The 12,404-nt window shown below is 42.3% G+C and overlaps 1 protein-coding gene across 18 annotated transcripts in view; it reads left to right on the top strand.

The window, feature by feature from the left end:
* The window catches only part of LOC121484097 (aminopeptidase O (putative)), a 337,984-nt gene that overhangs the window by 208,412 nt on the left and 117,168 nt on the right, over nt 1-12,404 (top strand). For all 18 annotated transcript variants that reach the window (XR_005985940.1, XR_005985938.1, XR_005985937.1 and 15 more), the window contains 2 exons: nt 10,743-10,845; nt 11,668-11,775. Coding sequence is in view for 10 of the 18 variants with exons in the window: in XM_041742812.1 (XP_041598746.1) it covers nt 10,743-10,845; nt 11,668-11,775 (211 nt within the window). In the remaining 8 variants the exon portion in view is untranslated. The remainder of the gene's footprint in view (nt 1-10,742; nt 10,846-11,667; nt 11,776-12,404) is intronic.

Raw genomic sequence — 12,404 nt, 5'->3', positions numbered from 1 at the left:
TATGTGGAGCCAGTGTCAAAATTTCAGCTATTTCTTTTGCAGAAATGGACTAGCTGATCCTAAAGTTCATGTGGAAATTCAAGGGACCTAGAGTGGCCAGAATAATCTTGAAGAGTAGCAAAGGTCAAGGACTCACACTTTTCAATTCCAATACTTACTACAAAGCTACAGTAATCAACATAGTGTGATGCTGGCATAAGAACAGACATATAAGACCAATGGAATAAAACTGAGAGTCTAGAAACAGACTCTTCTTTCTTTTATGGTCAGTTGGTTTTTGACAACGGTGCCAAGACCATTCAGTGAAAGAAAGAATAGTCCTTTCAACAAATGGCCATGGGACAACTGGATATCCACATGCAGAAGAATGAAATTAGACCTTCTGCATCATACCACATGCAAAAATTAACATGGATCAAAGACCTAAATGTAAGAGCTGAAACCATAAAACTATTAGAAAAAAAGCATAAGTATACTAAGTCTTCATGGCCTTGGATTAGGCAACAGTTTCCTAAACTAAAGTACAAGGGACCAAAGGGAAAAAAATCAATAAATTGGGCTTCATTAAGATTAAAAACTTTTGTGTTTTAAAGGATTCCATCAAGAAAGTGAAAAGACAACCCACAAAATGGAATAAAATATTTGAAAATCATATATTTAAGGGACTTGTAACCAGAATGTGTAAAGAACTCTAGTTCAAAAATAAGAGAAATAACTCAATTGAAATATGGACAAAGGATATAAGTAGACATTTCTCCAGAGAAGAGACACAGATAGCCAATAAACACATAAAAAGGTGTGTGACACACTAGCCATTGGGGAAATGCAGATCAAAACTTCAGGGAGATAGCATTTCATACCTACCAGGACAGCTATCCTGAAAAGACAGATAAGAACAGGTGCTAGAAATGTTTGGGGTGGGGGGGCGGGTATTGAACCCTCGTACACTATTGGTGGGAGTGAGTTGGTGCAGCTCCTTTGGAAAGGAGTCTGACAGATCCTCAAATTACCCGTAGAGTTACCATACAACCCTGCCACTCTAATCCTAGGTATTTACCCAAGAGAAACGAAAACACAAATCCACCCAAAAATGTGTACACAAATGTTCATAGAAGCATTATTCTTCATAGCCAAAAGTGGGAACAATTCTAATGTCCATCAGCAGATGAATGGATAAATAAAATGCATTATACTCATACAATGGGATATCATTCAGCCATATGAAGGAATGAAGTACTGTTACATGCTAAAAAGATGAATGAATCTTGAAAACATGCTAAGTGAAAGAAGCCAGTCACAAAAGGCCACATGCTGTATGATTCCATTTATCTGAAATAATTAGAATAGGTAAATCCTTAGAGACAAGTAGATTAATGTTTGTCAGGGACTGGGGTGAAGGGAATATGGAAAATGACTGCCAGTTGGATGTGGAGTCTTTTCATGGGTGATGAAAATGTTCTGGGTTAGGTACTGCTGATGGTTATACAACCTCATGAATATACTAAAAACAGGGAATTGTACTTTTTTTTTAAATGGTGAATTTTATGATATGTAAATTATATCTCAATTTAAAAAATAAATGAGAAGGATTGATGGAAATCATTGGATATTTTATAATATCTCATATGATCATTGGGGTCTTAGCAAGGTTGACTAGCAATGTAGGAGGCAACTGTTGTCCTCGGGGCACTGGATGGGACCCAAGGAACTATTTCTATCACCGAATACCTGGAAGACATCTCCATAGTGTCTGTGGTATCACAACCCCACCTACAGATGATTCACTTCCGAGAAAGGACCCCTCCAGTAACCATTGGGCATTTCAGTGATTTCTAGCTTTTTGCTTTTACCAACAATGCTGTGGTGAATGGTCTCACTGTTAATGCACAACATGTTAAATATAAGACCTACATCGTACACAGTTGCCCCCCCAACTCTGGGAAGAGAGCTATTCTCCCAACTACTCATCCTGTTTTATATACTGGTATGCAGTGGGCTTCAAACCCAGGCAAGACTCCTTGCACTGTGGTCCCCTGGGCCCTGGTGCTGTGCCACCCTCCACCCGGGAGGGTAAAGACCTTCCCCAGCTCTCACAGACCCTCTGCTCCTCTTTGAGTCATGAGACGAACCCTTCCACTCTCTCGTCACATAGCACCACACGTGCTGTTGGTGTTCAAAAAGCGCTTCTAGCCTCCCCTTACGAAATGAAGCCAGTGTTTGTCTCTTTTGCCTCTTTCCAGTAGGGAGTCATGGAATTTTTTTCGATGCAGTACAAAAAAAGTTTTCCCTTGTTACCTTTTCTACTTTTGTCTCCTGTAATTTCCAAGTTCTCTGTATTTCTGTGTTTTGTTTTTTTTTTAAGATTTTATTTATTTATTCATGAGAGAGAGAGAGAGAGAGAGGCACAGAGACACAGGCAGAGGGAGAAGCAGGCTTCATGCAGGGAACCTGACGTGGGACTAATCCCGGGTCTCCAGGATCAAGCCCTGGGCTGAAGGCGGCGCTAAACCGCTGAGCCACCTGGGCTGCCCTATTCCTGTGTTCTGAATGTGTGTGCCGACTGACAGCTTGCATTTCATTATGATCACTCTAGCCCTAAAAGGGTATGGGGCTCCTTTAAACCTGGCTTAGGAGGATTCCAGCTCTGGTTTACCAGATATGTACCTCTCTCTCCTTCGCCCTGTCCCCAGACTACAACACCGTAGACAGGATAACGAAAGCCTCTTACTGCTTGAATCCGATACTCCTCTGCTAAATCTATCCCCAAATATGTGCGGTTGAATAAAATTCAGTTAAGTTTCCTCTAATTCACTTAGGTATTTCTTTGTTGGTTTTAATCATGATCCCCCTTGGTGCTGATTTGGAATGACCAAGGCTACAGAGCAAACCTGTTGACTTCGCTGCAGTGGCTCAACACTGTTTCACATTGAAATGCTGCAGCTGAAATTATTCTGGGCTGTTTTATCTCCTAAAATCATAGAATATTAGGATCAGAAAGGACCTTTAAAGTGATTTTGCCTAACCTTCCATATCGCTGACAGACAGCCACCCAGCTTCTACTGAAGATTTCCAGGATCCGATTCTCCCTGTTTTGGCAAGCAGCAGTTTCCCTGTTGGGTACACCCATCTTACAATGGCTTTCCTCGGACTGGGCCCGAACCTGCCTCCCTGTAAGGCCCGCCAGGTTATCTTACTTACCTTCAGAGTTGCATAGGATTTGCTTTGTTCTCCCACAAATAAATCCACACATTTGAAGACTACTATCATTTCCTTTCCTAGTCACTAGGTCACAGATTTTTGGAAATTTGTCCTTCATAATGCAAGGTTGAGAGAATTCTTACCTTCTTGGGCTTCGTCCTATGTTGTTATCTTCCTTAACATTGGCCTTTCCAAATGTGACACCTGAACTGAACACAGCACTCTGTTTGAGGTTACGCCTGTGAAGAATGCAGTGAGGCTGTTACTGCTTGCCTCGTCTGGCTGAACCAGAAAAGAATGTACCAGCACTGATCAAGTTAGATGCATTCACATATACACCATATTTCATTTTTAAACCAGTATTGTGCACCTTCTCATGGTGTTCTTACTGTTCCAACCCACATGCATTTTTCTCTCCTTAGTAATATTCATTGAATGCTTCTGATGTGCCACCGTCCTAGGCACTCTACATACATTATCTCATTTAGTCCTCAGAATGGCCCAATGAGAAAGGTACTGGTACCATCTTCCTTCCCATGTGACAGATGAAGAGACCAATGCATAGAGGTGTTATGCATTGGGTCATGTTCCCATAGCTAGTAAGTGGTGAGCTACGATGAACGTAGAGGAAAGTCTGGCTCCAGAGCCCAGCTCTTGACCACTGCTCTGCACGCTGTCTGACCTCCTCACCAGCAGTACTTCCTGCTACATTGTCATTGCTCCTGTTGAGCCCACCTCCCAGTGTGGTTATTGTGTTGGAAGCCAGCCACATCAATCACCTCTTGCAGCGTGTTGAGTTTACAATTTAATATACTAAATCTTTTTCATAGGCAAAGGCTTAATTTTTAAAACCCTTTTGTCCCTGTTAACTATTGTCTGACTAATTTTGGATCTTCATTTCAGCCTGTGCTTGTTGTTCTTGACCGTGGATGTTGTCAATCAACTAGCTAGACTCCCAGCTTGGCCTGAAATGCAAATCTGTTATACCAATACATCAGCCCTAAGTACTACTCCCTCCTGTACCTGGATTCTGGCAAGTATTTATTCAATAGCCTTGGGTTCTGTTTTTGAACCTACAAGCCTATGAAACAACCTCCATACACTCACACTTCTGCATCCATTCTATCAGCTGCCCTGTAGAAGTCAGGATGCCTGATGCCCACAGTGAATTTCTGGAAGTGGCCCTCTAGATCCTATGCTAACTCCAGTAGTTCATCATTTTCTGTTCTAAGTGTGCACAAGCTTTCTGTTCAATAACCCAGTCATGAATTTTGTATTCCCTCCTCTTATCCCTTCTTCCTTAGCAAATCAGAATACCATTTGTCTGTCTCCACCAATCCCTTCCCTATTATCTCCATGATGATACTCCCAGAGGTATGTGGTCGCCAGTAGAAGCTTTCAGAGCTGTGGCATGTCAGAACTCTTGAAAGAGGGAGTCCCCTTCACCTGTCCCAGGCAGCAGTTCCCACAGAGCAATGCTTGTTGTGCCATGTACATCATTCTCCTTAGCAGGAAAGTTAAAGCAAAGTGAGAGTCAAGCAGTTCATTGCTTCTGTCACCTCTTAACACCTGGTCTTTGTGCTCTGAACATTACTTCTAAAGCCCCTTTTTGTTGTCCTGGACAGTCTCCATTAGCATCAGTTCATTCTGACTTTTTGCCTTCCTGGCAAGGATTTTACAGCCTCTGGGCTCTTATATTTAGCTGTCTTTTTTTTTTCTTCTTCTTTCTCCAGCATCTCCCCTCTTCCATCTTTTGAACATATTCTCTGAAAATTCATCTTAAGGAAACATCCCCCACAGTTATAATGGGGTCTGTGCCCTCTGTTTTTTCCTCATCTCCTTTTTTTAATTTTTTTTTTATTTTTAAAGATCTTTATTTATTCATGAGAGACAGAGAGAGAGAGAGAGAGAGAGAGAGAGAGAGAGAGGCAGAGACACAGGCAGAGGGAGAAGCAGGCTCCCTGCAGGGAGCCCGACATGGGACTCCATCCCAGGACTCCAGGATCACGCCCTGGGCTGAAGGCAGGCGCTAAACTGCTGAGCCACCCAGGGATCCCCCCCTCCCCCATCTCCTTTGAAAACATGTCGAAATTTTCTTTTGCTGTGTTGAATGTGATGATACATGGCTTAGGCCATTGTATTACTCTGTTCTTTGTTTTTTCCTCTGGGATTTTGTTTCTTAGGAATTTCTGATTTATGGCCACTCAGAACCTGAGGACTGTTGTGGTTTGGTACTGATGCTCATTACTTCTTTTCTAAATTCATTTTTCATTTTCCTACGGGACTAATCAAAATTTGGGGACTCCGTTCGTGTTTTCTACTGTTCTGCTAACTATAGAATCTTTCAGCAGCTGACTTCTCCTTCCATAGATTCCAACCGCTGGCTCCTTTTTCCGTCAGGGACAGAATATACCTTGGTCACTTTTCTCTGGTTCCTCCAGAGGGAAGCGTCCTTCTGTCTTAAATTATCTTAGCTATTGCCTTTTTCAACACCAGAGCAATATCCTGCTGTGTTGGCTACAGGATAATGGTCCCTGACGAGGAAGAACCTTCAGGCTGGGTAACTGTTAAATCCATTGTGAAAACCACACAGATAATCAAACTTGCCAAACAGTAGCTCTGACACAATACAACATCATTAGTTAAAGGTGTGCATGACATTGTGTCTGCTTCTCTCTGATAGTGTGATCCGAAGTCAAGTCGATGGCAAGGATGCACATTTTATAGATGGGAAGACTGTTGCAAAAATCAATGTAGGATATAGGATTCCTCTACTTGAATCATTCCACAGAAATGTAGTAATCTTCTCACAGACTGGTGTAGACCATTGGCTTGTGTGTCAGGAATCTGCCCAGACTGAGCTCACTAGAACTTTAGGCAATGCCTGATATTTGTTGTTTCTTTCTGTTGCTTTCTGAAGATTCGGCAAGGAGCAGCCTAAAAGACCGACCCCTGAAGGGTTTATACTCAAAGTTAGGTTTCACAAAGGGAAAGTGGAAGGGCTCATTTATGTTTCGTGTCTTATTTAAAATGCTTTTTATTTTGGAGTGATTTTAGACTGAGGAGAAGCTACTAAAATAAGAGGTCCTGTGTGCCCTTTGCCCAGTTTCCCCTGATGAGAATATGTGAGATGTCTTGTGAATGTCTCTGCCTGTGAGAGGCAGGGTCAGCCTGAACTCCAGTCGGGATGCCCTATGATAATAGCAGCATTCATGCCCTGCTTACCAAATGTCAACAGGAACTGGCTAAGCACTATCGGGTGCTGCGGCACCCTAATGAGGTGTCGTCACGAGCATTGTCCCCTTTCTGCAGATGAAGGATTGGACTGACTTCATAGGGTTGAGTGACTCATGTGGCACTTTAGTGGCAGAGACAAGATTCACACCTGAACTCTTAACCATTATGTTATGCTGCTTCCCTGCATGTCTCACACGTGTGTTTGGGACTCAGCTAAACACCATGGGGCCAGTTTCTGCAGGAGGGTAGTGTTTAACCTCCTGCATTATGGTGGTGTGATGAGGCCCTGCTCCCAGCCCTTCATACCTTGCAGTCAGTTGTGAATGACAGACAGACAAATATGTTGAAATGCTGAAGGGATGTTGTCTCATTTCTTTCTGTCTCGTTTTGGGGGTGCTTAGTTTCTGACTCAGGCACTACAGGAGCGAATTTGTAGATGAAGATATCCTGTGGCTCTCACTTCTACTGCCGATGGGTCTGAGATGCAGGATGCTGGCAGACCGCCCGTCTGGGCTGTGGCAGAGCAGTAGGTGTTCAGACCCACGCTGACACGCCTGAGCACCTTTCAGAGGCCTTGTCCCAAATCCCACCTTTGATGATACTCCTGCAGAATCACCCCCTTCTTCAGGAGATTTGATTCTAAGTCCAGTCACTGTGTATCAACTATCACTGCTATCTGACAGCTCTTTAAATGTCCATATTGCTTCTTAGCGCAGCAGAAAAGCCAGGAGGCAGGAAGGGAAAGGTCATGCTAATCTTGGTTGTTACATTTGGTGCCAGGTACAACAGACACCAAGCACATTTAAGCCCAAACGACCTTGGTAACTTGATCTCTCACATTCCATGTATTTCAGCCAAGGAAAGAAACACTGGTGTACAATGTTAAAGAGATGCTTAACACTTTGGCATTTACAAAGTGCTTCCAAATCATCTGAGCCTCATCACATTCTCTATAGGTGGGGGTGCTGAGGGAGGGTACGCAGCTTGTCTCAGTTTTGACACTTATATTCGGCATAGCTACCATGGATCTTGGGGAGGCCTCAGCATTCCAGGACACTTGGAAAGTGAACATTTCACTGTGAAAGTGAAATGCTCACTTTTCAGATTTAATTTTATAAGAGGCAAGAAGGAAGGTAGATGAGAGTGGGAGGGACTGAGCCAATTGTATCTGCCATAGTTCTTTCTACCTCTCCCAGCATCATTTAAAAAACAGCATCAGGGATCCCTGGGTGGCGCAGCGGTTTGGCGCCTGCCTTTGGCCCAGGGCGCGATCCTGGAGACCCGGGATCGAATCCCACGTCGGGCTCCCGGTGCATGGAGCCTGCTTCTCCCTCTGCCTGTGTCTCTGCTTCTCTCTCTCTCACTGTGTGCCTATCATAAATAAATAAAATTAAAAAAAAAATAAAAAAAAAAATAAAAAAGAGCATCAGTGGCTCAGATGCATAGGGCTTTGTTAATCCTCGCTCGTCACGTGTTCATGGCCCATGAATAGCAAAGCTCCTTTTCTAGATTGATTCCTTTCTATTCTCAAAACTTGTACTGCATTGTGTGCATCTATTTTTTTAACTTTCTGATTGAAATGTAACATATGTAAAGTACATAGATATTTCTAGATAACTCAGTAGATTTTTACTATGTATCCTTGTGAAAGCACCACCTAGATCAATATATAGAATATTACCAGCATCTCAGAAACCTTATTTTTTCCCTGCCCTGTCAATACCCCCAAGGGTAACCATCATTGTGGTTAATCTGGTCTCTATCCCCATTGGTTTGTTTTGCCCGTTCATTATTTAAATGCATTCATACATTGGCGTGTACTCTTTTTGGACATGCCTTCTATCACTCACCTGTGAGAGTCATCTGGTTTTTGCATGAACGGGGAGTTAATTTGTTTCCTGCTCTCTCCCTTCTTTATCTTCTAGGATAAGTGGCATCATGAGAACTAGAGTAGCACAGAAATAGGAGCCACCTTTTGCCCACTCGTGGAGTATCTCTTCCTCTTAAAAACCATTCCCTTTAATTTCTCATAAAGCTTGCGTGGTGCACTGCCTTCTTTGGCACGATGGCTACTTTAAAAGGAATCTCTTGGAGACTTGTACATTTGCCTTGGATGCTGTCAGCCTAAAAGAATTTTCTTGAACACTTCTTCATTTGGAGAAGGTGAAAGAAGAAAGTAAGAGATGCTTTCTGGAGGGACATATTTAGACAAAGGGAAAAAAAGCACCAACTACAGGCATCACTAGGAGCTTGAACTAGAAACCAGCCTTTGGAGCTGAGACTTACATCCGTCTTCTGGGTCCCTCCCCTTCTCATAGTCTCAGTACAAAGCTGAAGGCATGAGAAGCTCAAGCAAGTCTGTCTCTTGGGGGTGGGAAAGCTGGTTTGAATTCAGGCCGACTCTGAGAAGCCTTCCACCTGCTAAGGCTATGGGTGGTGGGCTTTCCCTATCAAAGCCAGGGTGGCTTTCTTTATAAAAACACTCAGTCCTAGGACAAACTTGAGAGCAGGAATAAAGCTGATGCTTTTCAATGGAGTCTTAAATGAAGATGAAAGAGACTAGTTATTGCTGCAAGTATGGTCATATATGTAAGTCAGGGATCAAGCACAAATATTAAAATTGTGCAGTTAGCTCTAGTGTTCGGTTGTTGTCTCTGCCTTAGGAATCTGCTGGTTTCATGTCTTATATCTGCCAAGATAACGTCCTGGAATACTCTGCAGAGATTTAATCAGGGCTTCTTGCTCAGCAACTAGCACACACTGCAAAGGTCCAGATTGGCAAGCTGGGCCATCCTCAGGCACTTCCATTTAGCATCCTTATGCCTTTGTGTCTGTGAGCATATGGGATTAAGTGAATGAACCACTGAAATCCATCACCTCTAACATCAGGTGACCAACCTTGAATTTAGCAATATTTATTGCTAACAACTTTACAATATTTTATTAAGTTTATTGAGTAATTTTTATAGCCATGGCCCTTGCTCTGGGCTTTGCGTATAATATCTCAATTATGCCCCCACAGGACCTTGGGAGTTAGGTGGGATTATTCCCAATTTGCAAGTGAGCAAATTGAGGGTCAGAGAATTTAATCTGGCAGTAAGTAGGGAGTAGTAAGAAGTGGGATTGAGATTCAACACCAGGTCTCTCGGGTTCCAAAGGCCACGTACCTTGTAACACCACATTACTTTTGAAAAGTAAGTCCTCCCCTTCTGATGTGCCAACCCTCTGGCCAGCCCTTGCCTCCCCTCACCCCAAGACATACTCTTCAGTCTGTCCAGTAACTGGTTTTAGAACAGCTGAAAGCTGGAAATACCTTGCCACTCATTTTGTTTAGCTGATTTTTGAAGCTTCATTATTACCCAGTTGTAATTTTTAAAGGAATTTTTAAAAACACTTAAAGCTGTAGGGGCGCCTGGGTGGTGCAACTGATTAAGTGATCGACTCTTGGTTTTGGTTCAAGTCCTGATCTCAGAGTTGTGAGATGGAGCCTCAGACTCTGCGCTCAGTGGGGAATCTGCTTAAGGCTGTCTCCCTCTCCCTGGCCCCTCCCCTTTCCCTAAAATAAATAAATAAATCTTAAAAAAAAATACTTAAAGCTATAGAGCAAAATGGAAAGCACCCTGATAATAAGAAAACATTGGTTTTAATGCTGATGTCACCACGAATCAAAACAAGCTCTGAGACTTGGGACACAGACTTAATTTCTGGGTGCCTCAGTTCCCCTTATTTGTGAAATGAGGAGGTTAAAATGTATGCTGTTAATGCCTCTACCTGTTCTAAAAACATGGGCTGGTATGACTTTTGTTTTTGGTTTTGAGATTCTAAAATGGCCTCAGAGTACAAATATTTCTTAAGCCTTAACTGCTTAAATGCAAGTTAAGCGAAGTGGATCAACATTGGGGCTTTCAGAATTTTTTTTAAAAAGATATTAGTTCTTTGCCCTTCCGAGTAAAACTGCATTTTCCATTGCATGTCCCAGTCCATCACTCCCACTAAAAGAAAATCCCATAGGTTCTTAAATAATTCATATTGGAGCTCAGATTCCTTGAGGGTCTGGCAAAGCTTTAATCTTGGATAAAATGATGTGAAATATTGCCAATAGCCAACCTTGGGTTGCCAACCCAAATATAAATCCCTCCTTGTTTAATAAATGAATTTGTAATATAAACTATTTTAAATTATACCTGTACAATTGAATAGACCTCAGATACTGTTGAGCAACTTCGAAAATAAGAAATAAGATGATATTATAGTCTAATTATTGAAGAATGTGCATACTTAAACAAAATTTTACTACATCATTTTAGACCCAATAAAGAGAAAACTGGCCACGTGAGTGACTCAGGATCATCTGTCATCAAACATGGGCTCAATCCTGAGAAGGTCTTCATGCAGGTTCATTATTTAAAGGTAAGTACATCTAAGTGGCAGAAGCCAGTTGTTATGGGGCAACACTTTTTTTTTTTTAAGATTTTATTTTTTATTCATCAGAGACACAGAGAAAGACAGAGGCAGAGACCCAGGCAGAGGGAGAAGCAGGCTCCATGTAGGGAGCCCGATGTGGGAATTGATCCCAGGACTCCAGAGTCAAGCCCTGGGCTGAAGGCAGGCGCTAAACTGCTGAGCCACCCAGGGATCCACATGGGGCAACACTTTTTAGGTTATATGTGTAAACCTATAAACATGGCTGGGGCAAAACAAAAAGATTATCCACATTGTAATGTCATTTGACTGGTTAGGTATCTGACATCCAATAATTAAAACATTTCATACCCCCAAAATTAGACATGAATCAGATTCCCTGCCCTGTACATCCCTTCCTGTGCTCCATGTCAGTTTTGAAGAGCAGAATCTCGAAATTGCTGTTAGGTTCCAAGTAGAAGACAGGAGGAATAAAGAAGTATTTTATGTTATTAAAACTTTTCCTGCTAGCTGAGAGAGACAGGAGTTGGACCCTTCTTGACTTTTGGTCCGTGACACACATAAGGCTTCGTACAAACCAAGGAAAAATGAGATGGTGATACCATTAATAGAATGGTTGAGAACAAAATAGTTTTCCTTAATTTCCAGGTCCAGTCCTACTGGTAAAGATATGAAGGGCAGCCTGGGGCATGTCAGACAGGACTTCCTCTATGTGCAGAAAGCGCTGGTGGGTACGTTAGAGTTAGCTCTGTTGTAAGCAGTGTTCTTATGAACCTGTGATAGGCATCTTTATTTTTTTCTTCCTTCTAGGGCTATTTCCTTCTCCGGTTTCTTGCCCAAAGACTTGGAGATGACACCTATTTTGCATTTTTAAGAAAATTTGTGCACACATTTCATGGGCAGTTGATTCTTTCCCAGGTAATTTATGCGTCGTCACGAGTCCATGATACATAATTGGAGGGAGTGTGGCATGTGGGGACTAGGTTATGTGAGTAGCAAAAAGTAGGGAAAAGATTTACGATTTAATGCAGTAGGAAAAATAGGGAGTTAACAAAGTGGACCCAGAAAGGTGTTGTTTTAGAGAGGACAGACTGTAACCCAAAACTATCCTGTGCACAGGGATCTGGATAGTCTACCTTATGTGACCTTAAAAACAAAACCAACACAATCCTGCTCTTCCCTCTACGTGGAATGATCTTTGCAAAGTTGGCTTCCTCTTATCCTTTTGTCTTAGCTGGAACACCACAATCTCAGAGTCACCCCAGCTGCACAGATATGCACTCACTGTTATTCTCTTCCCTTTGCTGTTGTCATTGCCTTCATTGTCATTGCCATTATTCATAATTATATTGTCATTGGGGGGGGGGTCCCTTTTGTTTTTTTTTCCTGCCTCCTTCTGTGCATAAGCTCAACAAGGCCAGACCATGCTCTTTATTTTACCAGTACCTAATATACAATTGGCACACCATACATGTGGCATATATATTTGATCAACAAATCTCTTAATAAGAAGATACTCTGAAATATTCAGACAGCCTGGCCACAGA

This window comes from Vulpes lagopus, chromosome 2, assembly GCF_018345385.1.
Source record: "Vulpes lagopus strain Blue_001 chromosome 2, ASM1834538v1, whole genome shotgun sequence".
NCBI lineage: Eukaryota > Metazoa > Chordata > Mammalia > Carnivora > Canidae > Vulpes > Vulpes lagopus.
The sequence above is the reverse complement of the archived record's forward strand: the minus strand, read 5'-3'. Positions and strand labels throughout refer to the sequence as shown.